Below are 18,824 nucleotides of genomic sequence, written 5' to 3'. Positions count from 1 at the left end.
ATGTTGCACCAATTTTGCCAACAAACTTTTTTCCATCTTGGTTTTGATCAGTTTTTACTAACATTTATTTTTCGTTATTTTTTATTATTTGCTAAATAAGTAAAAAGAAAACTGAATTTGTGAGTTATTTTACAGCCTAATTTTAAATTGACCGCCAATTGGCTTACAACCTATCGATATATCGCTGGGCCTGCCGGCTTTCTGTTATCGATATGTGCATGCTCTCTCTTTTAGAGATGGCAGTGACTCGCTTAGTGATGGTCGACTTAAATAGCTCGCCCCTTAATTAAAAACATGCCTTTAGTAAAAATTGACACATCAAATGTTTTTTAAAAAAGGAAAAATGAGTTTCCTTTGGAACATTTACAACTGTCATTAAAAAAACTGAAATTAATCCAACACCCCGCCCCGTGACTGTTCACAACATTCATCGGCAACGCAAACACATGCAAACATCGCCCACCTCTAGTCTCTCTTTTTGATGTCTTGTGCATTCGACATCGTTTAGTTTTGCTGTAAAAATAGTAAGTTTATTGTGAAATATTGAGCGCCCGGTGGTGGTAAACACACAAAATAAAAGGCAGTGAACTGCTCTATCAAAGGCCTTTGAACAAAGCAAACCAAAAGCATGATGATATCTTTGGGCGAAATTTTTGCAAAACGCCATGTTGGCCGCTCAAACATAACCTCAACCAAAGCAAAAACTTATGTGGCCCGAATAAAACGAATTAATTGTGATTTGTAATTCCAGGCGCAGACAAACGGCCGCGTAGAAAGTCAACGAACATGTCGCGTTTCTTTGCCAACGGGTCCGACTCGGAGTCCGAGTCCAGCGAGGAGGAGATCCAAGCGACCAACTTCAACAAAGCCAGCGCCTTCGTGAGTACCGCCCCAGAAGTGGGAAATGGATTATCATGGCTTGTCCCTTAGTAATCCCTATGATCCCCCACAGCAATTCAGCGACGATGAGGAGGAGGTCAAGCGCGTGGTGCGCTCCACCAAGGAGAAGCGCTACGAGAACCTCACCAGCATCATCAAGACCATCCGCAACCACAAGAAGATCAAGGACATCCCCAACACGCTGTCCAGCTTCGAGGACCTGACGCGGGCCTACCAGAAGGCCCTGCCGGTCATCTCGAAGGAGGAGAACGGCATCACGCCGCGCTTCTACATCCGCTGCCTGGCCGAGCTGGAGGATTTCATCAACGAGGTGTGGGAGGATCGCGAGGGCAGGAAGAACCTTTCCAAGAACAACTCCAAGTCGCTGGGCACTCTGCGCCAGAAGGTGCGCAAGTACATCAAGGACTTCGAGGACGATTTGTCGCGTTTCCGTGAGGCTCCCGACCAGGAGAGCGAGGCCGAGGACGAGGTGGTGGCCCTGGACAGCGATGGCGGCGATGCTGGCGACGATAGTGATGCCGGAGTGAAGCGAGAGCCCACAGAAGCTCTTCCCAAGACGGCGAAATCTGCGCCGGCCAAGGCTGCGCCCGCCGACGACGACGATTCCGACGACTCCATCGACTGGGACTCGGACTCCGAGTCGGAGACTGAATCCTCCGATGACGAGAACCAGTACCAGAACATGCGTGAGCGTTTCTTGAAGCGTACCACCGAAAAGGAGGACAAGGACGACGACAAGCGGAAGGACAAGCGCAAGGAGCAGAAGGTCAAGATCCGCAAGCGCGCCGAGGACGACGAGGATGGCGAGTGGGAGACCGTGGTCAAGGGTCATGTGGTGGAGAAGCCCAAGATGTTCGAGAAGGACGCCGAGATCGACGTTCCCCTGGTGCTGGCCAAGCTGCTGGAGATCATGTCGGCGCGCGGCAAGAAGCGCACCGATCGTCGCCTGCAGATCGATCTGCTGTTCGAGCTGAGGGACATCTCCGACCAGCACAACCTGGGCACCGCTGTCTCCGTGAAGATCCACTTCAACATCATCTCGGCCATCTACGACTACAACCAGAAGATCTCCGAGCCCATGAAGCTGGAGCACTGGGCCCTGCTCTTGGAGGTGATGCAGAGCATGATGAAGCTGCTGCTGGCCAATCCCGACATTATTATGAGCGAAAGCGTGGCCGAGGAGCATGAGGAATACACCGCATCCCCTTACTACGTGCGTGGATGCCCTCTGGCCGCCGTGGAGCGCCTGGATGATGAGTTCGTCAAGCTGCTGAAGGAGTGCGATCCCCACTCCAACGACTACGTGTCCCGTTTGAAGGACGAGATCAACGTGGTGAAGACAATCGAGCTGGTGCTGCAGTACTTCGAGCGCTCCGGCACCAACAATGAACGCTGCCGCATTTACCTGCGCAAGATCGAGCATTTGTACTACAAGTTCGACCCCGAGGTGCTGAAGAAGAAGCGCGGCGAGGTGCCAGCCACAACCTCCACCTCCGTGGACGTTATGGACAAGCTGTGCAAGTTCATCTACGCCAAGGACGACACGGATCGTATCCGTACGCGAGCCATCCTGGCGCACATCTACCACCATGCCATGCACGACAACTGGTTCCAGGCCCGTGACCTGGTGCTGATGTCTCACCTGCAGGATAACATCGATGCCGCTGATCCCGCCACCCGCATCCTGTACAACCGCATGATGGCCAACCTGGGTCTGTGCGCCTTCCGTCAGGAGAACGTCAAGGATGCCCACCACTGTCTGGTGGACCTGATGGTCACCGGCAAGCCCAAGGAGCTGCTCGCCCAGGGACTGCTGCCCCAGCGCCAGCACGAGCGATCCGCCGAGCAGGAGAAGATCGAGAAGCAGCGCCAGATGCCATTCCACATGCACATCAACCTGGAGTTGCTCGAGTGCGTCTACCTGGTGTCCGCCATGCTGCTGGAGATCCCCTACATCGCCGCCCACGAGTTCGACGCCCGTCGCCGCATGATCAGCAAGACGTTCTACCAGCAGCTGCGCTCCTCGGAGCGTCAGTCCCTGGTGGGCCCACCAGAGTCTATGCGTGAGCACGTCGTGGCCGCCGCCAAGGCGATGCGTTGTGGCAACTGGCAGGCGTGCGCTAACTTCATCGTCAACAAGAAAATGAACACCAAGGTGTGGGACCTGTTCTACGAGTCGGATCGCGTGCGCGAGATGCTGACCAAGTTCATCAAGGAGGAGTCGCTGCGCACCTACCTCTTCACCTACTCGAACGTCTACACCTCGATCAGCATTCCCTCGCTGGCGCAGATGTACGAGCTGCCCGTGCCCAAGGTGCACTCGATCATCAGCAAGATGATCATCAACGAGGAGCTGATGGCCAGCCTGGACGATCCCTCCGAAACCGTGGTCATGCACCGCTCGGAGCCATCGCGCCTGCAGGCCCTGGCCATGCAGTTCGTGGACAAGGTCACCAACCTGGTGGACGTCAACGAGAAGGTGTTCGACATGAAGCAGGGCAACTTCTTCCAGCGCGGCAACATGGGCAATCGCGGAGACCGTGGCTACAACCGCAACCAGAACAACCAGGGTGGAAACTGGGGCGGCCAGCGGCGGGATAATCGCAACAACCGCAACCGTAACCAGCGCGGTCACCACAAGAACAACCAGGATAGGCAGAACAATCAAGATAGACAGCAACAAGTCCAGACCATCGACGAGGAGTAGACGTCCGTGCTTCCACTCAGCCCAATCCACTCCAGCGCGCCCTAGCTAAAAACACCAGCAAAACACAAACAGAACAAACTTGTAGCACTTGGACTATTAAAAATGGAATGGCCATGGACAACTCGTTGGGTTAAGTGCTGTCAGGCCTCCGGTTCGGTTTCCGACTGGATCGGAGGTCTGGTTCCATCATCCGTCGACATTGCATGTTGTAGCCAAGTCCCACATAAATTTGTTTTAGCGCTCAATACGTTAATGATAATATTGATAACTACATTTTGTATGAACCCAAAACTGAAAAAACCTTAAAACAAGAGAAAGAAAACCAGTGGCTTTGATCAGGGGGTAATAATTTACTAAAAAGAAAGTTTTATCACTTATCTGCTGATAAGATAAAGTTGTAAGATTTGAATTTCGATATGCTTAGTCTCCATTTATCGATATGCTGTTCTGTCATCGCTGAAACCTTTTCTTCAGTAGTACCGTTCCCCGGACCTTTGTCACATTTTTTCGGAACTCTTATTTAATAGGCAAATTATAAATTAAAATCAAGCAAGCAATCTTTGTCATTCAAATGGGCAGCGTTGGCGACGATTGCAACGAGCTGAAGCAGCAGTACGACGCTTGTTTCAACAGCTGGTTTTCGGAGCAGTTCCTAAAAGGTCAAACGGATGACTCAGCTTGCGCGCCGATTTTCCGGGTCTACCAGGAGTGCGTCAAGGTATAGCTAAGGTATACTGTACCTCATCTTTGGTTTGACCAGTTCTAATCTCCAGCGCGCTATCAAAGAGAAGAAGATCACCTTGCGGGAGATGGATCCGATCTTTGAGACGAGTTCCGACGGGGACAGTGCCACCATTTCCGATGGAAAGCAGCAGCAGAAGGCCAAGAGCTGACCTCTAGATGCTGCTCACAAAAACCAAGAAAATGGGCAGCTAGAGCACCAACTCCAGACCATCTATAAGGAATAACACCCAGCGAATCCTCGCCAGCGTTTAATAGCTTAAAACCCAAGTAAACGGCACAAGTTCGTAGCACTTTGATAGTTAACATTACATTTGACAATGGACCACTGATTATTCAATAACAAAAACTGTCTTAATACATTTTACTTAAGTAAATTAGTTGCTTTAAGGAAACGCTTGATTCAAATTTCGATTGCCAGTTTATAATCAAGAAATCGAAAATCGATATGCTGCTACGCACATCGCTGAAAGCCTTATCTTTAGTATGACCTTTGCACGAACCATCCGCACATTTTTTTCGGCATATTATTCAATAACTTAAAAATTATAACTGAAACCGAAGAACTTGGACTCTCAAATGAACAGCATTGGCGAGGATTGCAACGACCTGAAGAAGCAGTACGATGCCTGCTTCAACAGTTGGTTCTCGGAGGGATTCCTGAAGGGTCAGACGGACGACTCGGGCTGCGCGCCGATTTTCCGGGTCTACCAGGAGTGCGTCAAGGTAAGGCCGAGTTTCATCATCATCGAATCGGTTAATCCGACCTTTGACCTTCAGCGCGCCATGCGGGAACAGAAGATCGAGCTGCGGGAGGTGGGCACCGACTATTCCACGGGCTCCGAGTACGACACTGCGAACAGCTCGGCAGGAAAGCCTCAGCCGAAGAGCAAGAGTTGACCGTTCACCCCGCTTCAGCATCCTGGCTACGGCCTTGATTCCACAATCGGCCAGGAACAGGTGCCCAGCAGTCTCACCGGCCATCAGCGTCGGCACCAGAGAGGGGGCACTGCCTAGGAGTCCGAAGATTACCGCAATCTAGGAGAAGCTTCGTTCAGCCCTTTGGCTACCATTCATAGAGCTATTTCTTATATAAATTATGTAGTGAGTGTTTTATAATTAAGTTCAAGTAGCGAGCTAAAAAGTGTTATACTCAGGCGGACTGCGGTCTTGGCTTTCTCAAAAGTCTTCGTAAAGCTCAGGAATAAGTTTAGGCCGGAGTCCTCCTTATTGAGCATACATGCAATAAAGTGTTATCGTAATATATTAAATAATTACTGAATATATGAAATTGATCAATAACCAGTTAATGGATCTCTAATGATTCCGTTCTCTTTAAATGTAATACATTTAAATGATTTCTTATCTGTTAAATGGGAATCCCATTCCAAAACAAACAGATTGTTGTACATTCCCTTTGGGAAATCACATAAACATCTTAATCAGAGGCGATCTCACCTATATAAAGGAGCAGCCAAGCTGCACCAGCACAGTTCAGTCTGAGTCCAACCATCAAGATGCAACTGCTGCCAATTCTTGTGCTCCTGGCTCTGGTCATTTGTGCCGCCTGCAAGAACCACGAGGAATGGGGAGGACACCGACCGGGAGACTACGAACCCAGGCCATGTTCAAGGCCGTTTTAAAATGGGAAGCTCCTTCAAATTGCCATTCCATTCCGTATAAAATAATTTATTTGGGAGATGAAAAATAAACAATACCACTTTGAGTAACTAACGCTGTATTTATGAAATCCAACCGGAAGCAAGTGCCGAAATGGGTAAACAATTGGCACCTGCCTTCCTTAGCTCCGTCTGAAACATGTATAAATGTTTGCTGGCCTAAAAACTAAGTAGACTGCCGCAGCATAACCAAAAACACAACTAATGAAAAACGTTTTTAGTGAAGAAACTGCGGCAGCAGACAATAGAAACTTAAAAACCTACACAACTTTATGCTTTAAGATTAGGTGGGACGAACGACGTTCACTTGCCGCCGGCAGTGAATTTGGAGAGCTTTTCCAGCAGGCCAATGTAGGAAGTGTGCTCGTGGGCGGTGGCCAGATCGGAGAGCTTCTCGGCGAACTCCTGGCTGATGCCCTTCTCCTCCAGCAGATTGATCAGCAAGTCGTACAGGTAGCCATCGAGCACGTCGCCAGCAACGGCATAGACCTTATCGTTCCACTCGCCCTCGAAGATGGCCATTTCATCGATGGAGAAGACGTCGTCTGGAGGGAAGTGCAGGTGTTATTGATGGCTGACAGGGGGTATAGGGATGTTCAACACTCACTGTACTCGCCCTCCTGGGCCTCGCCCTGGAGGAAGGTGCAGGTGAAGGACAGCGTGGAGTTGCCCTTGATGATGTCCACCTCGAACTGGGGCTTGCTCCTCATCTCGCCCAGCTCCGGCTTGTCGGCGTTCGGGTTAATCTCCGGCTCCTCCTCGCTGTCCACCGAGTGGTTTACATTGAAGCTGACCACCACCTTCTCCTTGTCCGTCTGCTTGGTTAGCTCCACATCGGCGCCGCTCAGTTTCACGGCGAATCCGTCCAGGGTGGTGGGCACCGACTTGCCCTTCTGCACCTTGCGCTCGGCCACGATCTCCTCGGTAAGGAACTCCACCAGTTCCCGCTCGCCTGGAGGATAATCAAAGGTTTAGATTTTCTGTGTTTTGGTCAACATTTCGTCACCCCACGTTTGAGGTTATGTAACCGGCGGCATGGACCATGTCCATGTAAGACTTTTATGACTCAAAGACTCACATTTGGTATGCACATTGCAGCCGCACGTGCAGTTGATGCTGGGCTTGTGGAGATTCAGGACGGTTACATGATCGGATCCTCCGGCGGTCACCGGCTTTTTGGTCATGTGCCACAGGCTGCGGGTGAAGTCCCGCTTGCCCAGGGAGCCGGCGCTGGAGCTGGCCAGGCTGGCGAAGCGCATGGTGGCGGTCCTCAAGCTGTTCATCTTGTTATATAACCACGAATTGATCTTTCACGTTAATTAAACAGAGAAATGTGCAACACGCCGAATTGCTGGTAACGCCTCGAGTGACCGTTAGTTCAAACTACAAAAATACCGCAAGCGAGCATCGTGCAATGGATTCGTAATTTATCGATTATTTATGGCGCCAAAAAAGCTTATTTGAATTGACTAGCTCGATTTGTAGACCTAAGAACAGATTAAAAGGAATCATATTCTTTAGAAAGACTTAATGAAATTAAGCCCACATTATTTTCAAGTGTTTTTTTACACATAAATTATTCAAATTACTAAATTCCCCCTTAACGAAATTACTAATAATAATTGGCAATTGATTTTCCCCCCGAAAACCTGAAGATTAAAACACCACCTTAATTATGAAAAAATTACGACTTTATTAGATTTTCGAATTGCTCAGTGGAGGTATACAACAATATACACAATACAAGACATACACGGTAATAAAAACTAAACACCTTTATGGGTTCTCTGGTTTATGGACCTCCAAGCGGAAGACCCTTTCCTACACAATATTATCATGCATGCAATCAGACTCTCTCGTCATATATCATTGTTTTTCAACCAAAAGGCATATCATTACATCTTTATAAAATTTCAATAAAATCTATCACAATATGAGAATTTTATCATTATGTTACTTTTTTTGTAGAATTTAAAAATATTTTGTGTATCTTTTTTTGGGCTTTTTCTTTTTGTTTTCAAGACGTTCTTATGATTAGATCTTGACATTAAGCTTAGACATGCGTATAAAAATATATTAATTACGATGAAAATTGCATTTTACACGTTTTTTAATTAAAGTTGCCATTGTACAGTGTATTTTATGCATATTTTTCAGTGGGACGGACAACAGCTTAAATGTAAACATAAAAATATTAAAATGCTGATTTTCTTTCATTGCCAAGCTCATTATTTTATCCATGCAAAGCTTAGAAGTTAAGGCCTAGATTTTATACTATTCGTAAGGCTTGCTGTTGTTGCAGGTTAATATTTATTCCCTTTTCTTGTGCGTTTTTGCATCATGGTGATGATGTGGGGGCTGCCGAGTCAGTTCTTATTAAACAGCCTCATAGAAGTTTTGTTCGTTTCTTAGCCTAATTCGTACTCTTAATTACATGCTATGTTCAATTCCTTATTGAGCTTATGTTAGATACAATTTTACGCTTTTGTTAGCCACAAAGCATAGAGCTTCAAAGTCTATGTCGCATTCTGTTAGTTCTCCACAAACAAACTCATATAGAAAAAGTAATCATTCAGTCTAACAAAATACTTGAAGAATATTCGATTGAATTTCGAGAAATAATCGGGGCTGCTGTGAGTCTGGGATATTCGGATTCGATTTCGGTATGTGTGATATGTGGGTACATTTATACAGATCTAATATTTGCACTTAACGATTATACATTTATAGTACTCATAAGGGAGGGGCGACACATTCGGGCTGCTTGGCCGAGGCAGGCACTCCAATTTTGGACAGCAATGGTCGACGTCAGGGGAATGCGGAATGCTTCAGTTTGCCCAGGCCGCAGCAGCCCGACACTATGTTGTCAATAAATTTAACTAAATTTTGCCAAACAAACTAAACTTATTACGAATTTTACATCAAATTAAATTACAATTACGAGCTAAGTAAAAAAAGACGCAACAGCTTCTGCGCTCTACTCTCCAGACGCGTTTCAAACGCATCTGAAACTGTCGGCTACTTCATTCGCGGGTTGGGTGGGGGGTTACTATAACTAACAGCAACATAAACAACGAAAATATGTTTTAGAGTATAGAAATTCGACTAATTTTGCAATTGGCTGCCGTTGCAAGCCCACTAGATGTAAGTGCGTTTCACTTTCGTCAGCGTTGACGTCTTGCAGGGCAACTCTTTTTCCAAATGTTCCGTAGAGTTTTTGCACTCATGACTGCGATCCTTTTCCAGATCCAGGTTGGGTGTTTTCTGTGTGGTGGTGTAGGCATTTGAGCCCATTAATAGATTGATATCTTTTCCGGTATTTTGGTGCTTGAATTGTCTGTGGGAGAAGGTTCATTAGTATTGTTTTAAGTTTTTCCGCTTCAAAATAAACTTACATTGGCTTGCCGAAGTGATTGCGGTGACTGTCATCCATTTGCCCCTCCGTCAGGTGACTCTTGGCCTTGACATAAAATACTCCCACACAGCTGCCCATTAAAAAGGTGAAAAGCACCAAAACCGATACCAGCGGGTAGTTGAAGGACGAAGCACGTTTGATTTCATCCACACTAGCTGTGGATTTTTGGGGATCTGTTGGGCAGAGCATGGATATGAATTTCTATATTCACAGATGTAAAAGTGGTTGTACTAACCGTTCAAGTTGGGCATATCGTCAGGATCCATTGATGTAAGTATGATCTTGTTCAGTCCAAAGTCATCGCCACCCGTTGGCTGCTGTTCAAAGCTCTGCTGATCACCTTGCGAGGCGCCCACATTGGAGTACAGCAGTTTCTGGTCCTCGGCAGGTGGTGGAGGAATAGTAACAACGCTCAGCGTCTCTGCACCTGGTCCATCACGTGGAATGTGTGGACACAGGAGGGCGGCAGATTTCTTGGTACTGTTCAAGCTCTGCAGATAGGTCTTTGTTCCGAACTTGTGCTGACTGGTGGCCAGGTTTTTGCACTCGTGCGTCTGTAAATCCCAGGCGCAGATGGGATCCTGGAGACTCAGGCAGCCCAGGCAGTCCACAATGTGGGTGCAGTGGTGCAGGGGCACGCTGACTAGGCTCCCATCACTGACCACCACCAGGGAGTTTTTCGTGGTGGAGATGACCAACTCCCTAACTGGCGTTCCCAGTGGCAGAACCTGCATCTCCGATATTACCACCGTCTTGAGGCGATCCACCGTTGAGTTGGGGTGCGTGGTCAGTATATTAATAAACTTGGTAACCTTTCCGTCGTCCGTACCACTGTAAACCACATCGTAGTGCGCACCGCTCAGGGACTTCACCTGCGGATGCACTGCAATAGCCGTAAGTCTGTGGTGCAGATTCACCTTGGTAAGCAGCGGACGTCCATGCACTGCCGGCACAGAGTCCTCCATCAACGGATGGTTCTTAATGAAGTTGACTGCAATGCTAGTCAGCGTTCTCGAGTCCTCCACACACTGGCCTGGGCGTGGCTTCGGCACCTGCTCACGCTCCACGGGAAGCCAGTGGGACTGTGAATCTTTCTGCGACTTGAATTCACCATCAAAGGCGGCCAGTATATCATCAACGTTGAAAGCACAGACTGCCGATCCCGGAATGGCATTCACAGAGGTGGTGAAGACTGCATAGACCAACGATTTGGATCCGCTCTCCACAATGGGACTAATGGCCTCTGTAATGAAAAAGTAAAAACAATGATAAGTAAGTTTATTTTATATATTCTTAGATCTTAAATGAACTTACGGATTTCATCAAAGTAGAAGGGAAACTCCCCGGGCACCGAGCAGTTCAAGCGCGCCTTAAGGAAGGAGGTCCAGCTCTTGCCGTGGCTATAAGGTCCTCCTCGGTCGTTCTTGCAAACCCTTGCGACCCGCGAATACACGGCCTTGCCAAAGTTCATGAACTCCATGGACAGTTCGCGGAAGAAGAACAGCACGTAGCCGTTTCGCTCGATGGCGCCGACAAAGTCCGGCTGGTTGAGTTGCTTGAGATCATACTGTTCGGTGCGCAGGTTCTCCCTGTAGATGAGGGGATCTCCGCCCGAGAAGTCCGCCACGGTGGCGCTGTACAACTGCCCGTCGGCAAAGGCGTAGGTGCTATTGTGGGCGGGACTGTAGGGACACAGGCCCTGGGCCTCCACATCGCGGCTGACTTCGTAGCGCATGACGTGGGCGTGGCCCGCGGAGGCGGTCTCCTCCGATGACATCTCCACCGGCGTGTAATGACGACAGCGCGGCTTATACGAATTGGTGCCGCAGAGCAGCACCTCGCCGTTGGGGCGCGGGGCGTAGACGCGCAGGTAGTTGTGGCAGTCCCACTCGTGCTTGCCTTTCAGGGCACACAACTCCCGGTCCGCGTCCGTGCTGTGCCACTCCAGACGCGCAATCTCCTTCAGGCCATTCAGGCTTACATTGTAGATGACGTCCCTGCGAACCGAGATGGAGAACAATTGAATTAGCAAGTGCGGGAATTAATTCGCCGATGGCGTGTGCCTGCCCAGAATGTGGAATGGAAGCCAGGCAAGTGTGCGGGGACCAAAAATAAACGACAAAAAATGCCACGACCTGAGAGCTTCGTGCCAGGAACACACAAATGTTTGCCCGCACAGTACAGGGTAATATGATAGTTCAGTCTATATTAAAGAATTTGTTTACTGAAATTTAGGTTGTATTTTAATGGGATAGATTGGATTTCTCAATGTTAAACTCATCATTTTCATCGGAATTATATTCATTAAATAGGTGGCAATGTTCTAGTAAATTTAAATTTTGTTTACTTGTAATGTTTACGTTAACCTTATCTGGCAGTTAACTAACTTAACCTTAATCTAACATTAAAATATAGTATAATTTAGAGTTTTTATGACTTTTGAAACCTTCGTTAAGTAAACACATTGCAGGCTTCCCAACTTGTATAGGCAAATATATAATTAAATGCAGGCGAGCGAAAAACGCCTGAAGTAAACATTATGATGCATAAACAGCTTTTACAATTAATAAACAAAATGTTTTTCGCTGGAGCAAAACCGGCTGCTTTATTATTTCTTTATTTTCCATTAGAGACTTTTCAAGACCACATTGCTATTATTTTGGCCGCAGCTGTTTCTACGCCCCGCCGGCAATCATATCCCAAGGTTGCCTTTGTGCAAATAATTAGAACTCGTATACAATTGTATAATTCTGTGCTTTAAGTGGCTAATTATTGTGGCCGCTAATTTGTTGCTATGTTGTGCTCGTTGTTTACGGCACCAGCGAGTCTGGGGCGCAGGAAAATATGATGGATCGAAAGCTGGTTTGCATTTGTCGGTCCATTTGAGATCGCCGATAACCGACCATTAGTCAGTCAGATGGTGGTTGTAAAGTTCTCACATCGCATGTGGTTATTAAAGCAAATGTATATTCATAAGAGCCTGTCGAATTCTGAATTATACTTCAAGATATATGCACTTTTCTTTCCATAAAAGTCAGCCAGACTTTAGGGCAAACGTGATAAAATGTTCGAGCCGACTTATTGACTCACGGGGTGTATAATTATATGGGTTCTACCGATTCCAGACCCCCGGTTTCTGTGTCTGGTCAATGCCAAATCACTTCTACTTCCAGGAAAGGCAATGAGAAATGCTAGATTTGCACTTGCCACTAATGAAAAACGAATATCGAACAGAGAGAGTACTGCGAATGGCGTGTTAATTATTCCTCGAATCGAACGCTGCTTTACTGTGTTTTTATAAATATTTAAACCTGTTCGTGCCAAGTCTATTTGCGCAAAGGTGGCTTTTATTGTTTGCCAGAAATCAAAGGTATCGCATCGAAGGGATCGTAAACATATGGGGGGAAATACACTCACTTGGCACCAACTAGCGCGTATTCATCGTTGTGGTCCAAAATCTTGAAATAGTCCGTCAAGTTGCCAATGAAATGGGCCAAGACTTTGTCTTGTTCTGCAAATAGAGTAGGAAAAACTCACTGTTACTGACGCTTTTTGTTATATAACTTGTAAAGCCACCCGTGTCTTGGCATTTCGCGCAACTTCTGTTTTTCTGTTTAACTTGCTCGAGAGGAAATGCTAATTTGCTGCTGGCCTGGCGAAAATTGCGCCCGATAAGCAGCTTGGAAAATCTGAGCTGGCGGAGCTTAGCAGCTCTTGTCATTGATAAACCAGCAGCAAATAAGAGCAGCAGAAAGCAATAAAACAGGGGCAAAAACCAAACAAGTGACACAAATAAACAAATGGTTAGATGGGGTGGGGTTTTGGGATTGGCATTGGCACTTACTCGTTTGCAAGTCGGGCCGCACATCGGGCATCCAACCGGCCACGAGATTGATCCACAGACCTACAGATATCTGTAGCAAGATAACAATTAAGGGTCTGACACTGGAGCCCCGCATCTTGGTGTCTCGCAGTTGGGCAAGTAGTACTCCACTCCTCCGAGTTCTGATGATTCAGCGGGTTTGGGCTGTCTGCTTTTCCTCTCGCTGGTGGTGCCAATGGGGCTGCTGCTGCTGCTGCTGGTGGCTGGCCTCTCCGACTGGTTTTAATCACTGACGCCTCGCATTCTGATGTCCCAAGTCTGCCATTGTCGCCGATGGTTGTGCTGATTACTGGTGCGGCTGCCTCAGCATCTGGTCTATAGGTATGCAAGTGTCAGCGACAGCGACAGCGACACAATAATTTCCAGGCAAGCCAACAAGTAGTTTTATTTTAATGCAATTAGCTGGCGGCAGAAAGGAAAACGCGAAAACCTGCAAATGGAAGACGGGTTTCGAAAAGTGTGTTAGAAAATTATTAGAATTTTTCAGTGGGCCGCGATGGCGCTTGGAGCTCTTCAAATTCAGTAAATCGGACTCCACAAAGAGGGGAGTGTGTTTGAAAATTATTAGAATTTCTTTAGAGTGAGCCGCAATGGCAGCTGGTATATCATTTTTCAGGCGCACTATAATCAGCAGACTTTTAACGTATCAAACTCAACAAAATATGTAAGTCCGCCGAAAAGCACGTATTTGAAACGCGTAAAAATTTGTTTATGCCGCCATCGTTTGTTTGTATCATTGGGCTTTCCCCTTGTCTTGTATCGTCTGCTTTTATTACCGAATCAGCTAATTAATCCACTTATATAATGGCTACTTGTGAATTCTGCACACTTTCTTTCCGCCAGTTCGCCAGTTTCTTTCCGGCTTAGTTGCTTCTCTTCGGGGTGTTTATTGTTTTGAATTTCGTTTGTGTTTTGGGTTTGGGCAGCCGACCGAACCGAACTGAACGTGGGCTAGACTCGCCGAGCACTGAACACCGAAATGAGCATGAAATGCGAAAAGCAAACAACGCACAACAACCGCCCACGCTTTGAGAGCAACTGGCGAGCGGTTTGAGCAGCACTTACTCGTATTCCCTCTCCCTCTCTGGCCGCCTGTGTTTTCCTACAGCAGAACCTCCCTAGGTAGAACCCTCCGCAGAACTCCGAGACCGAGGGGTAAAAGTTCTTATCGTCCCATCTTTATGGACACTTAACTTCTCCGTCTCGAGCGTTGAACTCCCCAAATAGGGTGTTAGGATATTAAGAGTTTTAGGGATGCTTTAGCCTAACATATTATTTCTTATGAAAATGCCATGTAACTTTTTTAGAGATATCTTGTCTTAACCACTATATATAATAAGTTTTTAAAAAATAAAATGTTTATAGTAATTATAATAAATATTTTAAGACTATGTAAGTCATCTTAAGTCCCTCTATTTTTAAACTTGTAACGGAGAATAAAATGTGATGCATTGTTATTTTTAGATGTTAAAAAAAGTTCTTGGAGATCAAATATTTATTTAAATGCATGATGTATTTCTGTGATACAATTACAAATTATTCAGCAGTATTACTCAATATTGTTTCCAGATAAGTTCAGTAAATGCAGAATTTCGAAATTATCAACAGGAAGCCATGAATAACAGCTCAAGTAAGAATAAAACATCTGAAAAACCTGTGCGAAAATCAAATCTTTTTTTTTTTGTATTGGTGAATTTGTAAAGCTTTTTACCAGCCTAAAACTAATGTTTTGAACAGTTTAGGATGCTATTATAAAAGGATTTTAAGAACAGACTGACATGATATCATATAATTTGAGATCCTGCTAGGGAAGCCCTACTGTATGAGCCTTGCCCAGTCCAACCCAAGCCAGTCCAATATTCCGCGTCCTGGCTGACATGTCATGTTTCCCGAGCATGACTCATGCCGACAGCCTGGTTTTCCTGCCTTTGTTGGGAATCACGTGCGGTATTTTCCGCCAATTTCCCTCCTAATCAGCGTTGGGCTACGGTTTTCAGGACGTGCCGCCGACGGCCTGCCACTGACTTCGCTTTCCCTCCACCTTTCCCCGCGGCGAACACCGGACATTCGAAGGTGTGTTTTCCTCATTCACACACACACGTAGTTTCCATGCGGGTTTTCTGGTTTTCAGGTTTTCACGTTTCAGTTGTCTGGTTTTGGTTTTTTCTCAAGACGAGCACTCACTCCTCGACTGTTATAGTTTCTCACGCACCCAAAAAGTCGGTGGGTTACACATGGACAACTTTTACCTAGCGACGGATCGGCTCGGTTGGGCCGGGGATCTCCGATAAATTGCTTTATTGGCCAATTGAAGGTCGGTGGCTACAACCACTTGTTGTGTTTCGCTCAATGAATTCGGACGACGATCGGTGTTCGTCGTGGTGGGCATCGCACAGTGTGGTCGCTCCTCGTCTTTCGTTTTCCGAAGCGAAGGTTTTTTCACGGCCCAGCCGACAGAGTTTTTGAGTCGCAGGTCAAGTGACCTGCGGCCCATCTCTTGGCCGCCTCGATGCCCTCAAACGATGGGGGTTGGCCGGCCTCAAGAACACGTACGAGCGGAGCCATAAAAGTGCACGATAAATATTATAAATTACATTTGAATGCCCTCTTGAGCGGCACAATTTATCACTCGGTTTAGCGGCTTACTAAGCGGGGAAATCGGCGAATGGCACTGACCGCCGGATGCCACCTAAAGGGGTACCTATTTAGTGAAAACTCTGCCAGAAATAATCAGTCATCCGGCTGTAAAGACAGCTAATTAACACCTTTCTGCGGTGCCCCAGATCTGGCTGGAAGGGTCTTTAAGCTAGGGAAAGGTATTCAGTTTCTTCAGCAAAACATTACCGCACTTCAGTTCGCTTTCAAGGGTATTTGCATTGCGAGCTGGCGATCATAGAACCGGCGTTTTCGTAAGTTTTCATTTTTTTAGTGGTCTGGTTCTCATGTTTCACAAGCCACACACTCGGGTTCAATGCCAGGAAGTCCGTTCCGCTTCTGGCGGCCCATAAAAATACAGATACAATTATGCCCCGCGGCCAGCCCAAAAAACTGACCGTCTGGCGTTAAATTAACGAGCTCGATTCGGGATCGAGTTACGAATGTGGGCCACTACTTTCGGCATGGCTGGGTGGTGCCGAAAACTAAGGACCACCTCCCCTGCCGATAAGCAGGCTCTGGCCAAGAGTTGCGAGATAACAGCCTCATCCAGATAAGGGCGGAAAGTATGTCACGTTTGACACTTGTTGCCGCTCCTTCCCTTCCACCTCATCTTTTATTTGGATTTTTTGGACCTGCCTGTGGGAAGCCCGACAAGAACGTGTTAAATCGAGATACGTTTCTTTTGGGGGGAAAGAGCAAACAACCCAAACTGGCAGTGTTTTTTACAACAGACGTGATCAATGGTGAATTGATTTTAGCGTGTAGTTATTAGATATACACCGCTTACAATCGACAGCCCACGGTTGAAAACATGTGGGAAACAGTGGAACCTTTACCAAGGCATGAAAGTACTTTTAAAAAAAGGTAGAGAACAAATTTCATAATAAAATACATAATCATACATTTTGATCTTAAATCAGTAGCATATTAAGGACCAAAACCCATCATTATAACTATATGATGCTTGATATCCCAATTATTTGGCCTTTAGTTTAGGTATTTCTTATGGCAGTATGAGCAAATTGGTTTAATAACTACAAAATTTCCCCTACTTATGAGGCTCGAAATCCCAATTATTTTGCTTTTAATTAAAGTATTTTCTATAGCAGCATGGGAAAATGGTTTCTGAATGTTTTCCCTTGAAAAATGAACTGAAATGATAGCCTTTAGTTTGATCTTTTAGTTTTAAGATACAAAATGAGATGGTATTTTAGAGGATATCAATTATTAATTGAGATTTGTAGTTTAAGGGAATGATTGAATTTATGAATACTATAAACCCCATATTATTACTACTTACGACTTATGACTTTCTTGACCCGTTTAAGCCTTTGGTCGAACTTCAAGAAGCCCCACTGTGGAACCCGTTTGGGTCCGTGGGCGTTTTCATTAAGTGGAACCGAGTGGCAACAGGTGGATTCGAGTGTCGTGTAGTGGCTGTTGCCTTTTGGAGCCCGACTGGCTGCCAGATTTACCGGAGCTGTGGACTCTGCTCTGATGTAATGACAACATGCATATATGATTTTTTATGAATAACAATCAATTCTGGGGCCTGCTTCTCTTTGTTTAACCGCTATCGGCGGCAGTTCATTGCCCGTTCTGTTTTTCTTATTTTCCACTTATCAAAGAAAAGGGGAAAAAAGCAGAGCAGACACGGTCCGTAGGATGTGGATATGGATTATCACCGGACTTCCGATGTTCGGTGAATCATGCAGACGAACCAGTTTACTATATTTAGATGATTCAGCTGAGGGTTTCAAAGAGGCGTTAGCTGTGTTATGGCGCGACAAGTTTTTCAGTTTTTCATTCACAAAACACTGAGCTCACGAATGTGGGAGTTGTTTGCAGGGGTTAAATTGGACAGCTTGCACCGCAGTGGGGTTAAGTGGGACGCGTTCCAGTTTGGCCACTTGAACGGGGAGGGGGCGGGGAAACGCACTCTGGAAATTGGGAACACGCGCTGGAAGACCATGTGTGCATATGTATGTATGCAAATGCAACTTCCATTTGGCGTTTACCGTTACAGCTCGGTGGTAAATTGATTAAGCTGCTAATCGATTGGCTTCTTTTCCTCGCTTTTTGGGCAGCAAACCCGTTTTGCTCTAAGGCTTACAGCTCGCCTCGCCTCGCCTCGCCTCGCTCATGAAAAACAAGTCCGATTCGATATATTCACCTGTAGCTGCGCGTCACTTCTAAGCTGGCTAACTCTTTTGCCTCAGCTTCTTTTTCCTCTTTTACCACTTATTATCCGCCTCTCTTTCGACTCGTTTGCTTTACCACTTTGGCTGCTGTTTACACACACACACACACTCACGGGCACTCGATGATTTATTTTCTTGTATTTCTTGTTTCTTATGTTGGTTTGTATGTTGTTGTTGCTGCTGCATGCGCATAAATTAAAGAGCGAGCGAGAGGGAGGCGGTAACACACGTCTGTACACAATGAAAACCTGTTTGTTGCTTTTTATGCTTCCAGTGCGTCTCTTTGGGTGTGTTGTTGTAGCCCGGAGGCGAGAGACGCTATGCGGGGGTTGTCTTTGTAAATCATTGTTTTAGCCAGCAGAACTTTGTTCACTTTGGTCCTGGATTGCACATTTGTGTTAAGGACACTCTTGATCCACCTTTTGACTCACCAAAATCTATAAAAACATTTAAATAAACGATCAAATTAAGCGAAAAACACGGAACACGAAAAAAGTGTATACAACTTCACTGATCGACGGCCATTTTTAAAGTGACCCTGGGGGGCCTCTTCGAAGATACCACATAAATATACCAAATCTGTGCGCGGTCTTGAGGAATACCCTTAACATACCGCACCTCCAGGCGGTGGTGTTATTTA

General features: G+C 46.3%; 6 protein-coding genes across 7 annotated transcripts; 4 read left to right on the top strand and 2 right to left on the bottom strand.

The window, feature by feature from the left end:
* The first annotated feature begins 371 nt into the window (after positions 1–371).
* On the top strand, positions 372–3,929 carry LOC108022769 (eukaryotic translation initiation factor 3 subunit C). The gene is made up of 3 exons (XM_044091776.2): positions 372–524; positions 752–879; positions 953–3,929. The coding sequence occupies exons 2-3, from the start codon at positions 787–789 to the stop codon at positions 3,605–3,607; spliced, it is 2,748 nt and encodes a 915-aa protein (XP_043947711.1). The 5' UTR covers positions 372–524; positions 752–786; the 3' UTR covers positions 3,608–3,929.
* A 138-nt stretch (positions 3,930–4,067) lies between these two features.
* LOC108022771 (TP53-regulated inhibitor of apoptosis 1) lies at positions 4,068–4,715 on the top strand. Its single transcript, XM_017091879.3, has 2 exons — positions 4,068–4,325; positions 4,381–4,715. Exons 1-2 carry the CDS (start codon positions 4,179–4,181, stop codon positions 4,498–4,500), a joined length of 267 nt encoding a protein of 88 aa, XP_016947368.1. The 5' UTR covers positions 4,068–4,178; the 3' UTR covers positions 4,501–4,715.
* A 138-nt stretch (positions 4,716–4,853) lies between these two features.
* LOC108022770 (TP53-regulated inhibitor of apoptosis 1) lies at positions 4,854–5,658 on the top strand. Its single transcript, XM_017091878.3, has 2 exons — positions 4,854–5,074; positions 5,129–5,658. Exons 1-2 carry the CDS (start codon positions 4,928–4,930, stop codon positions 5,246–5,248), a joined length of 267 nt encoding a protein of 88 aa, XP_016947367.1. The 5' UTR covers positions 4,854–4,927; the 3' UTR covers positions 5,249–5,658.
* Positions 5,659–5,828: 170 nt separating this feature from the next.
* On the top strand, positions 5,829–6,078 carry LOC122818153 (uncharacterized). Its single transcript, XM_044091777.2, has one exon. The coding sequence runs from the start codon at positions 5,866–5,868 to the stop codon at positions 5,989–5,991; it is 126 nt and encodes a 41-aa protein (XP_043947712.1). The 5' UTR covers positions 5,829–5,865; the 3' UTR covers positions 5,992–6,078.
* On the bottom strand, positions 6,070–7,398 carry LOC108023107 (complement component 1 Q subcomponent-binding protein, mitochondrial). The gene is made up of 3 exons (XM_017092373.3): positions 7,106–7,398; positions 6,635–6,979; positions 6,070–6,572 (listed from the first exon to the last, which is right to left on the bottom strand). The coding sequence occupies exons 1-3, from the start codon at positions 7,308–7,310 to the stop codon at positions 6,331–6,333; spliced, it is 792 nt and encodes a 263-aa protein (XP_016947862.1). The 5' UTR covers positions 7,311–7,398; the 3' UTR covers positions 6,070–6,330.
* Positions 7,399–7,700: 302 nt separating this feature from the next.
* LOC108022715 (semaphorin-1A) lies at positions 7,701–18,716 on the bottom strand. Of its 2 annotated transcripts, none has more exons than XM_017091795.3 (7): positions 18,616–18,716; positions 13,287–13,755; positions 12,860–12,953; positions 10,757–11,439; positions 9,678–10,685; positions 9,423–9,615; positions 7,701–9,364 (listed from the first exon to the last, which is right to left on the bottom strand). In XM_017091795.3, exons 2-7 carry the CDS (start codon positions 13,399–13,401, stop codon positions 9,166–9,168), a joined length of 2,292 nt encoding a protein of 763 aa, XP_016947284.1. In that variant the 5' UTR covers positions 13,402–13,755; positions 18,616–18,716; the 3' UTR covers positions 7,701–9,165. The 2 variants fall into 2 exon arrangements, with proteins under 2 accessions (XP_016947284.1, XP_016947285.1); XM_017091796.3 differs by lacking the exon at positions 18,616–18,716 and adding an exon at positions 14,102–14,306.
* Between the last annotated feature and the right edge of the window lie 108 nt (positions 18,717–18,824).

This window comes from Drosophila biarmipes, chromosome 2R, assembly GCF_025231255.1.
Source record: "Drosophila biarmipes strain raj3 chromosome 2R, RU_DBia_V1.1, whole genome shotgun sequence".
NCBI lineage: Eukaryota > Metazoa > Arthropoda > Insecta > Diptera > Drosophilidae > Drosophila > Drosophila biarmipes.
Note: the sequence above shows the minus strand (reverse complement) of the source record. Positions and strands in the feature narration are given on the sequence as shown.